Source organism: Enoplosus armatus, chromosome 9, assembly GCF_043641665.1.
Source record: "Enoplosus armatus isolate fEnoArm2 chromosome 9, fEnoArm2.hap1, whole genome shotgun sequence".
NCBI classification, from domain to species: Eukaryota; Metazoa; Chordata; class Actinopteri; order Centrarchiformes; family Enoplosidae; genus Enoplosus; species Enoplosus armatus.
In genome coordinates this window covers 25,464,710-25,485,938 of record NC_092188.1, presented here as the reverse complement: position 1 = coordinate 25,485,938, position 21,229 = coordinate 25,464,710, and the positions used below count along the sequence as shown (strand labels likewise).

Genomic DNA, 21,229 nt, shown 5'->3' with positions numbered 1-21,229 from the left:
AATAATTTGACAGTGTTTGACTGTCAAGATATGTTTGTCCTAACTGGAATCAAACAGCGGGAGCAGAGTCTTCATTCTGCATGAACAGAGAGAGATTACTGAAACCCAGACTAATTGAATTCTTTGAGGGCTAGCTCGTTATGTACTTGTTCAATGGAAGGGAGACTCCGGGCTACAGTGCAGCCTTTAACCTCTTGAACCCGCTCATATTTAGTCGCATTTAAGTAAGAACAGTGTTTTCACACTGTATAGCGACTCTTGTTCATTCAGATTGTTCCATCACTTCATGAAGAAAAGACAGAAAGAGGTATCCTTTCCAGTCATACAGCCCACAGTCCTAAACGCTGAGTATACTGACCCCACACAGGCCCTGACAAACATGGTCTCTCATGTGGGGTGGACTCAACAACAGTTAAGTGGGACACAGCAGGAAGCCACACGTGGGCCATTACACAACCAGCTCCATCTGAGAGTCATGGCGACCTGCATGGCGGTGAATCGCAGTTTTCTTTGGTACAGTTTACAGACCTTTCAATGACAGTTCACAGTGAGGTCTGTGGATTATCCAGAGCAACCTGGACATTGTTTCAAGAAAGGCAGGCTGCTTTTGAGCTTTTCAAGTACAATTTTCTGGTGCTTTAAGCACTATTCACATCCATTGTATTATGGTGGTAGCAGAAATAGATGGATAGATACCACTAGAGGGAAGTGAAAAACATACGAACATTTAAAGGGTAATTTCATCTAAATCAGAATCAGAATCAGAAACTGTTTATTGCCAAGTAACATACATTACATTATTGTTGTGCTGACAACAAACATGTAAAAATATAAAGGTAAAAAAATAAGATAATATAAATAAGAGACAGTGCAGTTACCAAATAAAGTGCCCAGTAGGGGGTGGGTGCGTCAATGTAACGCAGGGGGGACAGGGGCAGTGTACTTTAATATAACGCAGCTGCTGGATACTTGGTCTGCTGCCAGCATAGAACATTATACAGCTCCACCACAATGCTGATTCAGTAACTGCTTGTGGTGGTATGTATAGCCAGGATGATGACCAAAGTGAACCCCCGGGGGGAGGTAGCATAGACAGCATAAGATCAGATGCACTCCCACTGTTATTGTTGTTGCTATTGTGAGCATCTCAAAGGATCTCTGAGTCCAATCAAACACACAAAAAGATGGAAAACGATGAGCAGAAATCCAATGTTCAGAGGTGTGTCACGATCACATCTAATTCTTTTCCAGAAATTGGCGGGTTAAGAACCACACCAAAACCAAAAAAACAAGCACAGTCTCAACTTCATCAGAAGCCAGCTGCATGAACTTTGTTTAAGACTCATCTTGGCCTTAGACTGGTCCGCTGTGGTTAAGCCACAGCCTGGCAAGATGGATTGACGATGATCTCGCGAATCCTTTTCTAATCAACTGCTAAATCAAAAGTATATTAAAACAATGGTTGGGATAGGATCAAGTCAACAGGTAGAGACGGATTATTTTGTCGGCAGTGGCGTGGGGGTTCAGTGTCAGGCACATTCATTGCATCCTGGTTTATGTTCTACCTGCTGTTTGTCATCTCTGAAGACGGCCCGCCCCGGTCATCACACTTTAACTTAAGACGGTGTCATCAGGAAGAATTAACTAATGGTTAACTAATGGAGCCATGTTTGCCTTGTTAATGGAGCCTGTAAATATGAACACTGTAAAACAATAGTGCTCATCAAAAGTGACAGGGAGTGACTTGGTGGGATGACTGACCACACAAAAAGAAAAGAAACTGCGGATTGATGTGAGTAACGGGTAACATCTTGCACACACACTGTCGGCTACCATGCAAGGTGCCTCACCTGGACATTGTGAGCAATTTGGGATTCAGTGTTTGCTCAGGGGCATTTGTGTATATGTGGACCCGGAGATAGATGGCAACCTGCCTTGCCTCCTTGAGCCACAGCGGCCCCACATGTTTGCCACAGTCTGTGTGGACCCCTAAATATTTGTAACAAGCAATCTAAAGTCATGGCCATGTATCTGCAACCTTTCCTCATTGTCTGGTGATGCTCATCCTGCTTCATCCAGCACGCAACTCAACTCACATTTGACACTGGTAAAAGTCTGTAATTACTCCAGTGGCACACTCAGGGCTCCAAAGGGTGGTAACAGTTACATAACCACGCAATGACCTCAAAGCACAACACAAACAAGCCATTAAACATATCCTACAGGTATGGCTTATATAAATACATAAAAAAAAGGGTCAGGTTCTGGTGTAGACGAGGGTAGGCTGGGACTTTCCACAGAAAACAGAGCACTGTTGGGTTCAAGAGCCTGTACAATTAAACATTCACCTAGGTTATCTTCCGTGTCCCACCCACCTCCACCACCTTAGTTCTCTCCATATCCAGACTGAAGACGTTTCTACTGCCATACATGCAAAGAACACTGGGACATGTGCTGTACTTGACAGTGGTATTTTCAACTTTTCATTTTAACAGATGTTTCTCCAATTTTTGTTTTTTGTTTTTTTTTAATTAATCATTCAAGGACTGCATATCCCAAGAAGCTTTGACCGCACTCTTAAACCCAAGGCTCATGGGCGGTGTAGTTATTTAATAACACACACACAACAACAACAACAAAAAAGAAGCGTTCCCCTGTGAGAAGAGCCTCCTCCCGAGGGGTGACCACATCGCAATCGCAGTGAGCTTATAAAAAGGTTGGCGGGGCGCAACCGCGGCACGCAGCCTCGATCCGCACCGCTGTTTCGCCGCTCCTCCCGGACCCGGACCCGGACACCTTCGCAGGGCGCAGACATGGGAAAAGACGCGAGACCCAACTGGGACAACCCCATGCAGTTTGTGCTGGCATGTGTGTCATATGCAGTCGGACTGGGGAACGTGTGGCGGTTCCCATACCTCTGTCAAATGCACGGTGGAGGTAACTATGATCGTTGCGGTCTGGACCGGAGTGAGGAGCAATTTTCCATATGATGTTACCTCATCACACAGCGCGTTGTGTCCGCGTAAAATAACGCACGGTGTTACCCTTGTTTAAACTTAAAATGAGTACATAAATAAAATCATCCGGATAAGGAGAACAAGTCATCCGCCGTTTTATTGACTTGTTGCCGGTGAATCCTTATCAGAGTGGGTTACTGTCGGAGCAGGCAGTTGACTCAAAGTTGAAACTGCCAGTAAACTAATTGCGGGCCATAAACGAGGGTAGAACCGGGAAGCGGTGTTATTAGTAGATTTATACAGTGTGTAGCCTTTCTACAGACTTTACACTCTGTTTGGCTGCCGCTGGAGCACTAGTGATAGTGATAAGAGACAACACACACACACACACACACACACACACACACAACAGTGGCACTAATGTGATGACAGGAGTGCAGGCTGAAGAGAGATGGGACTATTTCACAAAATATATTATTCAAAAGGTGGGCGTTATGTAAGAATGTGCAGATTAAAGACCCCCAGGGGGGGGCGGCTATGAGTCTTTATTAGAATAACAAATAACTTTTAATACAATATGGCATTGTCCTGTAATATATTTAAACCTGGTCAAGCAGCACCCCTTCAGTTAAAAGTTAGGGACCATGTACAACCGAAACCATTACAAGTACAAGTACGGAAGGTTTAAAGTAACGATTTACTAGTCCCTCTCAGTACTCTTACAGTACAGTTACGACACAGAGGATGGCACATGTACTGTGTGTAAACGTTGGTGTAGTAAAGGTAGATATATACTCTCCTTGACGTACAGTACACCAAAGAGCAAACAGTGGCATTGCCATATATTCTCATGAAAACAGGTCCCAAAGTGTCCAGAGGAGATATAATGTGGTTTGATGGAAGAGTTGTTATGTCTTTATGGGTCCTGCATGGGTCACTGAACAATGAGCGCCCATCTACTGTAATTACTTGTCCTGGATGTTTAACTTCCTGTGGAGACATGTGACGGCCTGCTCTCAAGGTTGGATGGGGACAACAAAGTGAACATTACCTTGGTTCACTAACTCCAAAAGGTTTAGTTAAGTCATTCGGTGCACGGAAATGGCATGTGAACAATACTGCAGCATTCAGCAATTCTGATTGCTCTCATGAGGCTTTGACAGCGTGCCATTGGTTCAGATGCACGGAGATACTGTTTTATCTCTGCGCAAACAGAAAAGCGGTTTTAAATGATGACGTTTTTTAAATGTCGACTAAGAAAGGATCAAATTCTGTCTACAATACTGTAAGTGCTGTAGGTTCCCAACCTGGGGGTCCCGACCCCCATCATAGGTCGCCAAGCTTGATTTGAAGGGTGTAAGAATTTTTAGATTTTTATAAGATATAACATGCATTTAATTCATGTCTGTGAAGGAGACAACTACATTTAAGGGTTATTTTAGAAGTTTATATCTGTATTTATGTATTATAAAGCCAGGCTGCTTGGACTATTAAGATGTTTGTATGATAGTGAAATTAAAAGAAAATCACAATACGGAATTGTGTTCTTGAAATACACGGAAAAATCCTCTGATACGTTGCAATATCCACAGGAAATAGAAATGTACACAGATCAATAGTTTCACACAAACTTCCAGCAGGTATTAAGTTCACTATTTAGGTTCAGTTTACAGTTAATTATTCTGTGCTGTTATTATTTTTTATAATATAATAAAAAATTCAATTCAATTCAATTCAATTTTATTTATATAGTGCCACATCACAAAAAAAGTCATCTCATGACACTTTACAAATAGAGCAGGTCTAGACCGACTCTTTATAATGTAAAAAATATATATATACAGTATGTTATATATATTTAAAAAGAAGTAGGCTACTTTTACCCCCTTTTTGTAAATGTATGTGGTTGGGGGGGTTGCTGGGGGTCGTCAATGTACAAGAACACGTTTGGGAACCACTGCCATAGGGCTTCAAATTAAAAGCTTTTCATTATAAAGCACGCGTGAACAGCGCTCACCCCTGGAAGTTGAGGGGAAAACGTCCAAAACCGTGGTTGGGCAGATGTCCCAATAAAAGTAAAAGAAACTCAACCCTCAACAGTGGCCTAATGCTATTTTTACAGGTCCATAATGTCCTAATAATTTCCCACTACATAATTTGTTACTAAGGGAAAATTATTATTAGAAAATTAGTATGACTGGAAACTCTCCATTTACTGAAGGTTTAATTGTATCCTGCCTGTTTTAGTTTAGAATTATTGTACAGCTGCTGGTGTTTAGACAGCGTTTTCTGAATTTAAAGAAAATTTAAAAGCACGTCATTTTAGTATTGGTACTGAACCTCAGGATGCCAACAAAAGTACCAAAACCGCACTCAGCTGCCTGGTTAGCACAACCACAACCTCAGTGGCACCTGCTAGCACTGTTTATTATTTTAAAAAATTACGTTATTACCTTTGATCATTTCTTTGGTTTTCAGCATTCTGCGCCTCCTAAGGCCACTATTGTCATCTTTCAGTGTCATGTTAAAGATGTTAAAAAAAAACAAAAAAACATGTATGGCAATAATTGACTTTGCTTCAGGTTTTATGGAGGTATGAGAATGCAAAATTCATGAGACATGCACTGTTCTACTCCTAACGCCGCGATTGTAGATCAGTCAATCACTTCACACGGCCAACAGCGCAGTACTGATATTCTGATTCAAAGTACCACGTGTGTATTTATACAAATTAGGTACACCTGTATAATTTATTGCAATAGCTCCGCACTTGTAAATGTACATAAACAGGAGTGGGCAAAACATTAGAAACTATCTTTGTTTAGATAGATAAACCTCACAAAGGTTTAGTGCAGGAATGTTCAATTATATAATACAGTTACAGCAAATAAATTGGTAAAAAAAAAATCTGTGCTATGCTCTTTATTTCTGTATTTTTCTGAGTTGCCAAAGTACAACTGTATTTCCACCTTCAGGAGGGTTCTTGATCCCGTACTTCATCATGCTGTTTCTGGAGGGTGTTCCCTTATTCTACTTGGAGCTTGCCATTGGTCAGAAGATGAGTCTCGGCAGTATCGGGGCATGGACTGCCATCAGCCCTTACTTGGGAGGAGTGGGTAAGTGCTGACTCAACTAACTGACCGTACTTGCAGTGCTTACTGTGCGGCTCTGTGACTCCTCACTGCGTCCAGATCGAGCAGCCAGCACATGGTGGGAAAGTGGGACACTGATGCTTCCTTCTTCTTCTGGTGCTTTGCGTGGTCTCCGTTTTTGGCCTGGAGCCCACTTTTGTCTTCATGAATAACTAAGTTAGCTTGATTTTATTTTCAGTTTCTCGTAACTGGTCACCGTGTAACGCATTCCAACACGTGAAGCAAAACTCAAAACTCTGGCAATTCTAGCTGAAAAACATGGGACGTGGTTTCTTGGTTATAGCGTTTTGACTCCGTTGTTGACTCACGTGATTAAGCATTGAGGCATTATGGGTTAATAGGCGGATGCAGAATATGTAAATGTAATGATTTTGTATTTGTCATTTTTTTCCCCCCATTATGCTCTCGTTTTAGGTCTCGCTAGTGTTGTGACATCCCTGTATCTGTGTCTCTATTACAACATCATCAATGCGTGGAGTTTCTGGTACCTCTTTCATTCATTTCAAGTGAGCTGCAAATTAACAAATTACAATAATTTTTTTCAATAGCAGATACTATATATACATATATATATATATATATATATATATATATATATATATATACACACACACACACAAAATGGTGGATCTCTTTTGGACAGTAAGGTAACGCGTCTACACTGTTCTGTGTTCACTCCCCTCAGTCAGTCCTGCCCTGGGCAGAATGCCCCGTCAACTCCAACCTGACGGGACCTATAGAGGAGTGTGAAAGGGCTACACCCACCCAGTATTTCTTCTACAGGGAAACACTGGACATCTCTTCTTCTATCGAAGAGAACGGAGGCATTCATACAGGCCAGGCACTGTGCCTCCTGCTTGCCTGGGTGATTACCTACCTGTTCATTGTCCGAGGAGTAAAGTCAACTGGAAAGGTGAGAGAGCTCCCTCAAATATTGCAAATATTGGGAGCATACACACTGATCCTTCCTTCCTAATTGTACATGGTCCGGTCTAGTCCACCAATTGCAACAGGCAATTTTTAAAGAGACACTTGAGAAGATCAAGAACTGGGAATACACTGTATATACTGTTAAAATCATTTATTGAAAACACTGCATGTATACTGTGGATGTAATCAAACTTAGATCATGCAGCTTGCATTTCCCCATCAAGACACAGCCAAAGCATTATGCTGATGATTTAAGTGGGGTTCTACATTAGAAGGTTAGATGCTCTCTAAAGTAATTGTCATGACATTTAGTGAAAGGAAAATCAAATCACATTCACGTTTTCAGTATCAACATGACCCACTGTCTGAAGATACTGCACATTAACCTTAGCCACACTCAACAAGTAGTTTAGAATAATGCACATGTGAGGACTTGGATCTCATAATGCCAAGAGATTCGATCTCAAATGTCTCAAAATGAATACAGTAACTGCAGCTGCATAAACTTGAAAGAGGGAAAATGTGTTAGCCATATGAAAGGTCTTTGGTCATGCAATCACAAGAACTAACATTTTTACATATTTTGTTGGACCAACAGCCTAACTGAACTAAAATGCACATTTAAAAAAAAAGCTTGCTAGAGTGTTTTTTTTCTTGTGACAGACTGGAGGGCTGATAGCGGGGATATGATGAAGTTGTCCAACACGTCGGCTGTATTTGAAACCGCCCGCTACACCAGCAGCACGCACTGATCCGGCCAAAATGTAGCATGTAGCATGCAGTATGTTCAAAAAACACCCGGATGTCGTACTGATTCTGAAAAAATCTCCTCCAGTCTGCATCGGACCTGTCTACCTCGCATACTGCGTACCACAATGCAAAGCGCTGGCGGTGGATTGCCATTAACGTTACAGAAACTGTCACTTATTTCACCAAAATCTGCTTCTGATCAAAGTTTGCTCCGACTTTAACATTATTATAATTATTATCACTTATTACTTCAGCTTTTCCAAAACGGGAACCGGTTAAGCCTGGCCTGGCATACTGCAAAATACAGCGATTTGACAGTTCCATGCTGCATACTACTATGTACTGCATACTGCATTGTGCATTTGTCAGTAATACGTAGTAGGCAGTTGCGAATACAGCCATTCACTCCCATATTTGAATTATGACCCTAACTTTCCTGTTTGGCTCCATCTGTAGGTGGTGTACTTCACAGCCACGTTTCCGTATGTGGTCCTCTTTGTTTACCTGATCCGGGGCATCACTCTTCATGGTGCCATCAATGGCATCAAGTACATGTTCACACCTAAGGTAAGGTTGTGTTGGAGATTTGGCAATACGCACTACACTGACAAAGACCACGACATTAGTGAGGTATAAAATGATTCTGGAAGTATAGGATGAGGGTCGATTGTGGTGGGATGATTAGGGGTCAAGGGGAGGGATGAAAGGGGTCAATTAGAATCGTGATGTGGCTGGAGGAGCAAGGAACCTGGGGCCGAGACTCAGGGTGGGGGCACGTCTTGATGACCTGGCTGCTTCATCATCGCATCATCGTAGAAGTACAATATGTGTCCGCACTATGTGGTTTTGCACCACGGACAACAATCGATTCCGGCCATACGCTATTTTTAGGTTGCTTGGGGTGTCTGCACGCTGGGGTTTGTTGACATTTCTCCAATACAAAGTAAGTGCATCGCCCCAATACATGCAGAGCCAGTAAATTATGTTTTTAATTAAAATGTGGCAAGTCTCCATTGTATAAGTCAGATAGTCCACGTGGTTTCTTTTATATACCAAATACAGCATGACATGTAGGCTCTGTGTGTGTGTGTGTGTGTGTGTGTGTGTGTGTGTGTGTGTGTAAAATTATAAGTGTTGTGAAAATGTAATGTTTCGTGCTCATGTGTGTGTCTGCTTGTAGATGGAACAGCTTGCCAACCCTACCACATGGATCAATGCAGCCACGCAGATCTTTTTCTCCCTGGGTTTGGGTTTTGGGTCACTCATAGCGTTTGCCAGCTACAACCAGTACAATAACAACTTTGAGCGGCAGGCCATCACCGTTTCCCTCATCAACAGTGGAACCTCCGTCTTTGCCAGCATTGTCACCTTTTCGATCTATGGGTTCAAGGCCACCATCAACTACGAGAGCTGCCTGGAGAGGTGTGTGTGTGTGTGTGTGTTTTGTGCTAATGTGTGTGCATGCCTGTGAATCTGCATGCATGTGCCTTTATACAGATGCTGTGCATGCGTGTACCCTAGAGCTGCAAGTAATTTCATAGTTTTATTTATTTGTCATAAAGTAACAAATTACATTTATTCGCATTACGGTAACAAAGTCGTAGAGATCATTTACATTTATTCGCATTACGGTAACAAAGTCGTCTTCGTCTACTTGTATTGCTATATTTAAAAATCTGTAATTTCACTTTTACTTCAGTATTTTCATGTCAAGTATGCGCTACAAAGTAAGAACAAGGGTCAGGTGACAAAGTCGTGATAAACCGCGCGCGAGTGGAACAAAAGAAAGAAGCCGCTGATGTGTCTGTGGCTGCAGGAGGGCAGAGCTGCCTGTTCTAGTTATATGTTCTATATGTGAACCTGCACTGGCGGAGTGTCAGGGGGTGTGAGAGCTGCAGCTGTGACCGGGCGGGGCTTAGCAGCTTGTGAAAAGTACAACAATGCAGTATAATAAAGAATTACATTACGTTACGAGTTAAGGTTGGCGTTATTGCACCTTGGCACAGGCAAAAGAAGGTTGCGTCTATCTTAACCCATAAGAACCCATGGTGACACACTTCAAAGGCCCCAGAATCTTCCTTATACAGCTTTGTGCTTGATCTTAACTCATTAAGTCCCTAAGCGACATGTACGAAACATCCCGGTATGGTGGTCATGTCGCAGTCATGTGACTGTGACAGGTCGGGACCTTTTCAAAATGGTGGTGTGACATGTAAACACAAGTGAAGGAAGCAACTCATTTCAAAAAGCCTGTATTTTGATACTAAAGGTAAGTTAAAACCCATTTAACGATAATACTTTAATAGTGTGTCCTGTATACAGTCAACCTGTTTTGACCATATTTCTTGAACAAATTAATATAAAACAATAAAACAAGTAAATTTACCATAAACGCCCAACGTAACGTATATGTACCATCACAGATCTTTGACATTAAGGGGTAGTATAAAAAAACCCATCAGAAATGTCTTCAATGTGGTCCGCTTGGTCTGTGATGTATTCCCCATAATTTTCCTTTGAGGGGAAATGGGTCTGGGTTCTTATGGGTTAATTAAGCAGTGATTTAACGCACCACCCTGTGAGCACGGCGAGTGACCCACATCAAGCACACCCACGATGTTGTGTCACCGACAGGTGCATGCTGGGTCTGGCTAACAAGCTAAATGCTAAAATGCTCCTGGAGGATCCTCCAGCAGTGACTTCTACGTTCACTGAGGAACTGACCCTTACGGTGTAGATGTGTGAGGCCTCTGCTGGTGTTGATCATCATCGTCATCATCATCATCATCATCCCAGATGTGACCGCAGAGCCTCATTCAGCTCAAAATGTTTGAAAACTCTCTGCACAGAATGTGGTTCAGGCGCCCGATTACAACAACAAACTCCTTGACGGATGTAACCCTCTCTTCAGAGGAGGACATTAATGTTGCGAGGCAACACAGCGTTGCACGCACTATACATCGTGCAACAATGGTGCATCTCTCTTTGTGCTTTAACATGCGTTTGTGGCTGCAGCCTGTGGTGTTTATATCGTCTGTACATCTGTGTTGCCTGCCTTGGTGATGTTTTATTCTGCTGTTAATTCCATAAGAAGTGTCTGGCTGTTTCATTTACGTAGCTGAAAAATGCGCGTTGCACCTGCCACGTCGTCCACTTTTTATTTAATGTTGGCCATTGTTGTTTAAATTGTCTGACTTTTGTCCTCCTGTCTGGGTAATTCCAGTGAGGCTACACTGAGGGAGGCGGTTGTGTATTTATAATCGATGATCAGAGGCACGCACAGGCTGCAAAGTGCCCCCTGTAGAAAAGGAATGTAATGTTGGTTTGGACACAAGGGCTCCGTGGTGTGATGTGTGCACGTTGACATGTTAATGCACTGTACACAGTGTTATGAAAATGCGCTAGAATGAAGATTACAAGAAGTTTATGAGCGGTGACCAAGTTGAGTCAAAGTGGGCTGTGTGCTTTTTTTAAAGAAGTGGGCTGTCCATGGAGATATGGTCTGACTGGCGGTGATATAGGGTTCTGAACAGTTTGCCTTGGTGTTGCCTTCTAATTGGAAATTGGAGTTGAAGACTGTGGCGTTATTCCTGAAGATTGTGTTTAGGATGTGTGATGCCTTTATTAGTCCATTTGAAATTGAGTGGTTTCCGGGTTAAGTTAAAAATAAAAAAAATCAGGGTTGTTAGAGTCATAAATATTGCAGAGCTGGCGTTTAATTATGACTGATAAATGGGAGGTCTGCTGTTGAATTCTGTCGCATAATGTTTGCTCGATATCTATTCAGGAGGTGTTTGACTGATTTGGATGAATTCATTTAGTAATATATTGCAGCTGACATCAGCGTGCAGACAGTGTAGTTCATGTACTCAACGGATAAACCCAGAAATTACACTGCATTACACTGAACTCACCTCCAATAATTACCAGACAAAAGTAAAGTTTCACCCGTCTGTCTATAGGCACCCTCTGAATGGGATAGTAGTCTGTTGAGTATTTCTCCAAGTACTGTCGTTAAATTGTTTACTTTACACCAATTAAATAGCCAAAGAATATATACAGTTTACACTGAAGTGCCTACCATTAAGGCTGCAGTCCTTACCCGTGTTCGACTTCAGCCTGGGCCCTGTGCCCCCCCACATATATATATATATATATATATATATATATATATATATATATATAATTTCAGTTAAAATATCCTTTCAGTATGAACTATATTTGAAGACAATGTGACTTGATCATCATTTTTGTAATTGCCAAAAACCTTAAATTCACATCTGATCAGATTTTAAGGTTAATTTATTTACACCAAACAGCCTTGTATGTTTATAAAAGCAAGTAGGTGCACCTTGAGTTCAGATTTTTTTTGGCAAATGTATACAGTATTAGGCTTAATGTAATACGTGATACTGAACTATACTCGCAAGTGCCTAATATTCTGGGAAGGTCAGGGTCAAGGTAGTGTGCACTTCATGTAACGACCCTTTTCTCCCCGTCTTCCAGGACACGCTTACTGCTGCTGAATGCCTTCAGTCTAGCAGAGGACACCATCACCATGGACAATGTCTTTGAGTGGATTGAGAAGCTGAACACAACATACCCGCAGCAGTTTGCTGAACTCGCCAGCAAACTGGAAGACTGTGACCTGGAGAGCGAACTCGACACCGTATGTTCCTCGCCATCACACTCGCCTTACGGTGGTACAGCAATGATATTTACAAGTGCTGACGAAATGAGATACAGTTACAGTGTTTCATCGTTCAATACAGTTTGTTCACCCAGATTGTTGGAGAGGGAGCTGAGTTAAAAACACTCTGATGAAGAAGTATGTAGGTAAACTAGACAGGATGAAAGAAGGGCTGAACCAGACAAGGCAGCCCTGTCATTGCTGTCAGGCCTCTAGCCATAGCATTTTGTGAGGTGGTACAGGGTATTTTTGCATCCTGAGCCTGAAGCCCTGATGTATGGCCTAAGGCAATTTTGAGGCAGGGTTTCTTCTTGGCCCGTAAAAAGGAAGAGCACTGTGGAAAGGACATATTTTAGACGCCGATGTAACTTTTCGCCTGAATAGGTGCTTCGTTTGGAATGACAGGAAACAAGGGGAGAGAGATGTGGGATAAAAAGTCCCGTTTGGGGTCCCAGTATTAGGTTCTTTCATGGGGTCCAAAATCTCTGATGGCACCCCTGACTCTGACAATAAATTTTTTTTTATTAGTGTCATACACTTGGGGTTTCCACTTCATTTGTTAAATGCCGTCTCATTCATTTTAAAGAAGCTAATAAAAAGCGAATCTCTCGGGTTCCGAGATGATAGCCGATGGGTTCTGAGATTGCGTTTCGGCCAATGTGTTGCGCTGTTTACCCACATGCAACCAAAGCCTAATCAAATGTGATTGGTCAATACTCCTCGGACTAGAAACGGACTACAAATAGAAACCAGAACGCTTCCATTATCAAAGTCTTGTCCCTTGCCTTCAGATACCTGTTTATAGAGATGGCCCTAACCTTCACCAAGTAGTTTAGGTTGCCGAAACCAAACATTAAACATTCCTGGTTGGTGGAAGACTTTATTACAGATTTCAATCTAGAAGTCAGAATTGTATTAATAGTTAGGTCTTGGAATTGGATAGGAATGATTATTTTTGACAGAGATTTCACGGCAGATGTGAGTTTCAACAACAACGGAATACTGGGATGGATGATTACCTTTTTCTTTCCGAAGGAAAGTTTGATGTTTTTTGTTCATATCGAAGTATGGATTGTTTCAGATGCTTGTGCGGATTTGCAGTTTGTAGTTTGCAGTGCTGTCAGAGTTCTTGCGCTGGTCATGCTTTGAAAACAGCAGTGTGTCTTCATGGCGGAGCTAATGAACAGGAGACTCAAACATAAAAAACGCAAGCATCGCATGCTCAGTATCTTTGGTACTTGGTTGGCATTAATCTGTTTCATTAGAAATCTTAGTCCAAATTTTAGTCCTCTAAGACTTTCAGTTTTAAGTTTAATTCAAGATGTTTTATTTTCCCCATTAACATATTGTTAGGGCTGAGTTGAGGGATTTGATCATCATCATCTTTTAAGCTGATATGGCAAACTTGTTAGCAAGCTTATTTACACATGTAGCAGTTACGCAGGAACATTCACTTCATTCGGAGTCCTGAGGGAAACATCTGTCTCTTTAGCTGCTAAATGCTCCTTTATGTTCACCAGCTAGTTTCTTAACTGTGTCTGTCTGCTGTTTGCTGCTGAGCAGGTAGTGTACAGTGTTTTTTTTTACAGCTTCAGAGGGGGAGCTGCAGATTTGGGTGATAATTCTCTGTAGGTTCTTCACTACAAGCGAGCCCTTTCACATTGTCACATTGTTTTCACGTTACATTGTCATTTTAAAATATTGGTTATATATTGGTTAATATTGCCCACGTTGGGTGGGTGAAGATACTGCCACATCCCCTGTATCCAGAGGTTTTATAAGGCTTTAATAAGGGTAAATGAGTGTGGGTCCTGTATGAATAATAGCACAGGACATATTTGTTGCCCCCCCCCCCCCACTGCAAGGTGAAAAGTGATACTAGCCCAGTGGTTGTGATGGTGGCCAAAGGTGTACAGTGCATACATGTATCTTTAACTGTCCGAATCCACATTTCTGCAGAGTTGTGAATACGATTGTCCTCTTGAAAGCAGCATTAATTGGAATAATTCACTATTATTAGTGACTGGACGCCTTCCTTTAATTAAACCATACTAGTCGACATGTGTGACTAACTGTGCGGCAGGGTAGCAAGGATCCAAACGCATACAGAGGGGCAGAGCTTGATGCAGGTAAAAGGTTTATTAGCTAAACCAGGAGGACACAGACTTACAGGGTGGTGAGGCAGGCAGTGGTCAAAAGGCCAGAGCCGCCCCTGTCATGTCGAAGTGTCCTTGAGCAAGACACTGAACCCTAAGTCCCTAAGTGCTCCCGATGGAGACCAGCACCTTGCATGGCAGCTCGGTCGCCATTGGTGTGTGAATGTGTGAGTGAATGGGTGAATGAGACTTAGCTGTTAAGCGCTTTGGGAACCGTGAAGGTTGAAAGGCGCTATATAAGTGAGATAATTTACCATTTAACTGCACTGGTCAGTAATGTCATTATTGGGCTTGTGAAAATCTTTCTGACATTTTGACAGTCGCAGTGGGCTGCTGGAGGCCACCAGGCTCTTATTGCCGAGCACACCCCCAACACATCCTCAAGGGAAGCAGCACCTTTTAAGCTGTCCTGACAAATGGAAACCATTTGCAGTGTGTGCGCATTATGGGATACAATTGGGGTTGCGTTATCAAAAAGCAAAGTTTTAAGCCTACTCTTAAAAGTAGAGAGTGTGTCTGCCTCCCGGACCCAAACTGGGAGCCGATTCCACAGGAGAGGAGCTTGATAGCTGAAGGCTCTGGCTCCTGTTCGGCTTTTGGAGACTCTAGGAACCACAAGCAACCCTGCATTCTGGGAGCGCAGTGCTCTAGTGGGGTAATAGGATACTTTGAGCTCTTTATGATGTGATGGTGCCAGACCAGTAAGAGCTTTGTAGGTGAGAAGAAGGATTTTAAACTCTATTCTGGATTTTACAGGGAGCCAGTGCAGAGAAGCTAATACTGGACAAATATGATCTCTTTTCCTGGTTCCAGTCTGTACACGTGCTGCAGCATTCTGGATCAACTGGAGAGTCTTCAGGGACTTATTTGGACAGCCTGATAATAAGGAATTGCAATAATCCAGCCTAGACGAATCAGATAATTGCAGATCATCCAGGTCTTTATGTCCTTAAGGCATGCTTGGAGCTTAGCTAACTGATGAGGTTCTTCTGACTTGATCAATAGATATAACTGGGTATCATCCACATAGCAATGAAAATGTATGTAGTGTTTTCTAATAATATCCCCTAAAGGAAGCATATGTAAGGTGGTATATGATATTGGTGCAAGCACAGAACCTTGCGGAACTCCATGACTGACTTTGGCGTACACTATACCTACACTATAGGTCTATAGTTGGCTAAAACCTCTGGATCAAGGGTGGGTGTTCTCTGAGGCTTTTCAAGAGGCCAAATCAAAATGGATCAAAGCCCAACCCAGTTTCCATTCCAGTCATGAGCTGTCTCTCTCTTTCATCTGTTTCAGGCAGTAGAGGGGACAGGTCTGGCCTTCATAGTGTACAGCGAGGCCATCAAGAATATGCCCTTGTCTCAGCTGTGGTCGGTGCTGTACTTCATCATGCTTCTGCTGTTGGGAATGGGCAGCATGCTGGGCAACGTCACCGCCATCATCACCCCGCTACGAGACTTCAAGCTTGTGTCCAACATGAGCAACGAGTTGTTAAACGGTAAGATCCAGGCTGATGTTCAAGGGAAATGTTAGGGAGCCATTTTGAATCTTGTTGCTATCAGCATGTACAGGAGGTTTACATCGTCCCAGTAAGCAATTGCCGTATCGGTGCTATTCATACTGGCCATGGTTACGAACTAAATCAGATAGTATCCTGTATGTTTACACACTCCACAGTAAAGAGCAGCGCCGAGTCCATCACCGCACAATGGGAGAACATTTGAAGTTGAAGAATATAATACTGATGAACTTCTCTTGTCTTAACTCTTAAACATCGCCGGCTCAAAGATGGGAAACAATGTTGTGTGTCTTCTTAGAGGAACATGTTTGACATGTTTAAGTGAGTGAGAATAAACAAAAACATTGCAGATAAATAGTAATTATTGGCTGTAATATGTGATTTATGAGGTGTTCCTGTTGCCAGAACAGAGAAATGTATCCAATTTTCTTCCCCATTCAGATTTTAAGACATCATTTGTCCCACGTCACTCTAAGCAATCAGAGGATGAACCATCTCCATAAGACCAAATGATATAATATACGTTTTTATCTTCATATGTATTCTATAGCTATATGCTCTGTTGTTAGTCGGGCTATTTTTCTTTCTCTCTGCTGGACTCAGGTCTCTCTTGCAAAGAGATCTTGATCCCAGTGAGATTACCTGATGGTATATATAAATGAGGGAATATCTTGTGGAGAAATGGTGTTCATTAGAGTTCCACAGACTTGGCAAGGACCACTCGAGCTGTTCTGGCGGCTCGTGGTGGCCTGACTGAAAAGTGTGTTTTGCTTGCAGGGTTAGTGTGTTTGTTCTGTCTGCTGCTCGGCCTGGGCTTCACCACCACATCAGGGAATTACTGGTTTACCATGTTCAACGACTACGGAGCCACTTTCTCCCTGCTGTTCATCGTCCTCACGGAGGTCATCACTGTCAGCTACATCTATGGAATTAAAAGGTTTGTGTTGTGTGTGGTAGTGCCCACATTTGTATGCCTTCGGTTCAACTTTTGTCTTGGCTTAACGAATGTCGGCTGCATTCTCCTCCCCTTCTGCTAATCTGCTGAAAATGGCAAGTTTTGACAAAGATTTGGACCGCCTGTGGTTTTTAACGGGTCCAGTGAGCTCCTCCAGAGCTAAAGTATAGGTAGGCTTCACCTCTAGGACACAGAGGATCAGGTTATGTTCGTCTTTTTTAACAGTTAAAGTTGTATCACATAGTCACTACAGTTACTTTTTATGTGGTGTTTTCTTAAGCGGGGATTTAACCATTTCAATGCCAAGGCTTGCCTCCCCACGTGCAAAACAAGTCCCCCCCTATTTCAAGTTCCTGGGCTCAGCGCCGCCCAAGACGATTGGGATTGGTTTAAAGAAAAAACAAATAAAGCCAGAGCGTTTTTTTCCCCCCTGTCCTGACATGACGATGGGTTGAGCCAGACTCAGTGGAGATGGCTAAGTGAGACTATGGCTCAACTAGTGGCTGGTGCCACATGTGTGAAGTATGAAATGACCAGCAATGTTCTCACTAAACTATATATAATAATATTAGATTTTAATACAATATCTACTGGAATTTTAGGTTTGAAAAAGACATAGAGGACATGCTCGGTCATCGTCCCAACTGGTACTGGAAGATCATGTGGGTAGTAGTCAGTCCCGCTCTCCTTATCGCCCTCTTCATCTTCTACATCGTCAACTACATCCAGGGAGGGACACCCACCTACCAAGCATGGAACAAAGAACTGGTGAGCTGTTCTATGTCTTCTACATACTGCTTTTCAATGTCCAGGCTGGTGCAAATGTGTGCATGTGCAGGGGTCCAATTGGGCCGGGGGCCACCCAGAGCCGTCCTGATATCCAAATCGCAATTGTTCTGCTTCGTCTCCTTCAATACTATATCATATCCAGGGTTGCCAACGCACATTGTGGATATATACATCCTGCCCTCACACCACCTAAACTAAATGTCATTCCAAATAAGAAGATATCGTTTTATAGGTTATATAGGCTACCCTTGCAAACAAATAAACAAATATATAGTGTATTTTGTGGTAGTGTCTGGCTGGACTACAACCGAACAACTGAATTCATTTGTGTGTCACACTGATGTGTGCATTTTATTGTTTACAGAAAATGATCCATGCTGGGATAAGACTTATACCAGGGATATGGATACTGTGTTCATTTGCTTCCTCAACTCCAGCCATGTAGTAGTCAGTAAGTTAAACTCAAAGGTCCTGTAATGATAAAGAATGATCTACAGCGCTGGAGATTAGAGTGAAAGTATTTTATTTCCCGAGATGATCGAGATCTGGACCAATCCAGGTTTTTTTTTTTATTTAAAAATCATGTTTGAAAACAGTGTTCAGTCATTCTGCTAGTGTCAGCGGTGACATTTCTGCAGGTGAACCGCACCTCTGCAGTGCTGCCGTTGTTTGAAAACGTCAGGATTTTTTAAATGCTGAGGTTGAAGAGCGTCCCTCAACATCTCATGCCGACCTCCCCATAACAGACCCAGACAGACTCTCTACTCAGCTGTAAAACATTTCTAAATTGCTTCACTAATTTTAATGCAGTCCAAAAAATAGAATTATAGCAAATATTGGATCATAAAACCTGGTCAGGGCATCCATAAGGGAAAGTGTCATACTGAGAATACCTGCAGCTCAGTCAAACACACCTTGCACAGATCACAAAAATGGATAATGCATCATAAATATGAATAACCAGGTTTATTAGTCCATCGTATATCTTGAACATGATTAAAACCAGGGTAAGACATAACATGGACCAGTGTGCATGCAAAGTTACTAATTGACAGATGATGATTCTGGTGACATAATGCAGACCAGAAGTTAAGTGAAGCTGATTGAATATTATAGAAATAATTGTAGCTGTCATAAGACATTATAATGAAAAGATCAATCCTCCTCCTCAGTGGATGTCCTGGGGCAACAAAATGTCCAGAAACAGCTCTGCATGTGACCGTCGGCTACAGTGTCACACGCCAAATCTATTTAAGAGGCATCTGGAAATGAGTCCGCATTTTTACACTTTTGTTTTGCCACAGAGCTTATTTCCTGCAGTAATCCAAAAATCCCATGGAACAATTCCCATTGGCTTTTAGTCGAGGGAAGCAGGGCGATGCTAACTTCCGTGTTTGCCTGCAAAATTACGTCACCCCTGCAGCAACTCTATATGCCAATATTCAATGGCCAAAAGCACATTATGTGAGTGATAATATAAGAGGTGAAATCTGTTTGGAATCAGTTGACAGGGACTTCAGGAGGCTGTGGTGAGACAACCATACTCAAACAGAAAGCTCAGTAATGAGAGTCGCCTCGTACATAAAGACCTGAAAGGGTGTAGGGAGCATTAGGTCAGCCTCAACGTTACACAACACCAAGTCCCCTCCAGGCTATATAACTGGAGTGAGCTAACCATAGGTAAAGAGAAATCCACTTATTGGATCCAAATCCTTTCTTATTCTTTATCGAATCTTTTGAAATGAAGGCATCTTAGTTATATATAAATAACAGATATACGTAAACCTTAATGCACTTACCCATTCACACACACACACACCGACGGCACCCGAGCTCCGTTGGTCCTGATGTGATGTTGTGTTGGAAGATTTGAACAATTATTAATGAAGGTATCCACGCCATGTGTTTAAGTAAGCTGGATTTTGGAGTGTGATCCTCTACCAACCAGCTGATCTGAGCAATCTATTACAAACGTGGAGGGTGTTTCTCCGACCACAATCCCTCATCAGGGTGTTATTTGATTTCTTTCTTTTCTTTCTTTTATTATTCTCTTTTTATTGAAAGAAATCCACGTGACAATCAGATATTTTATTGTCTTTTATACTTGTCGTGTTTACTTTGGATGTTCTAAAAAAAAAAGAAAGAAAAGTAAATCAACATTTTTTTTAAAAAAGAATGAAATTTAAAATACAATATAATAGAATGATTTCAAGAAGCTGTATAGATATCTACATATATGTATACATACATATCCACATACACACGGGTTAGGATTATATAATTACATCAGTCCAGTCCTCAACCTTCAGCCATTCTTTTCACTCACAATTAACATTATTCTGAACATGTATTTGTCTCCATATCTTGTAAGTCCTCTGCTCACTGATTTATTTTCCCTCATCCTGACTGTGGTGTGCTCCCACAGTGTCCTGTGCACCAAGGTGGAGAAGCAGCTCTGAGCCTATATCTGATTGTGGATCAGATCAGGTTTTACATTAACGGGTTGAGCAAGATTACACGAGGCTCCCCTCTCAAATCAGAGACTGTAGATGGCTCATTCCTGCTGCCGTGTAATGTCTAAACATGTTTAATAGACCGCGCGGAACAGATCTGACACTCTATAAGTTGCTGTGGGAAACATCTCTCACAAAACAGGAACGTCAGCATTGACGACGATATCAATGTTAAGGATTTGATGATGATTTTGGAGGTCCCGTGTGCTTGCGATAAGGGGTGGTCTGAGCTGTGCAATTTTGTGCCAAAAAGGGCAACATTTTGATATTCTGCTAAAACGGCTGAGTAATTAGCCGCATAATATGTGAGGACAGGTGTTAACCCCACCTGTTGTTTCCGCAGGGCAAGGCAGTGGTGACGGACTATCCCGTCTTCGGTCAGCTCTTCATCGGGCTGCTGCTGGTGTCGTCAGTCAGCTGCGTTCCCCTCACGGCCCTGTACGTCTACTGCAGGAAGAGGAGACACGGCAGCCATCGTAAGAGGCAGCGCACAGCCAGCACTGTATCTGCTTAGTGACTAACCTCCCACCGCCACCTCTCTGTCCTTCAGCTCAACACGGCAACAGCGCGTCATGTATCACCTATTGCACGGAGGGACAGTGGCACGTGATCAGCGGCCGCTTTCTCTCCATTTCTCGCTTCACTTTCACCTTAATTTCACATTCTTGAAAGCAATTTGCGAGTCGTTCTCCCTGCAGGAGGACCTCCTTTACTACAGGGAACTATGCCCTCTGGACATTAAATCCAAATGAAAATCGTTTTGTTTTGTTTTTTTAAATGTGGGTATTTTCCAGTGAATATATTGTATG

General features: G+C 42.4%; 1 protein-coding gene across 1 annotated transcript; it reads left to right on the top strand.

The window, feature by feature from the left end:
- The first annotated feature begins 2,807 nt into the window (after positions 1-2,807).
- On the top strand, positions 2,808-20,934 carry LOC139289664 (sodium- and chloride-dependent transporter XTRP3-like). Its single transcript, XM_070911267.1, has 11 exons — positions 2,808-2,937; positions 5,933-6,073; positions 6,524-6,615; positions 6,795-7,022; positions 8,246-8,356; positions 8,970-9,211; positions 12,296-12,458; positions 15,941-16,142; positions 16,941-17,100; positions 17,721-17,886; positions 20,764-20,934. The coding sequence occupies exons 1-11, from the start codon at positions 2,814-2,816 to the stop codon at positions 20,932-20,934; spliced, it is 1,800 nt and encodes a 599-aa protein (XP_070767368.1). The 5' UTR covers positions 2,808-2,813.
- The last annotated feature ends 295 nt before the right edge of the window (positions 20,935-21,229 follow it).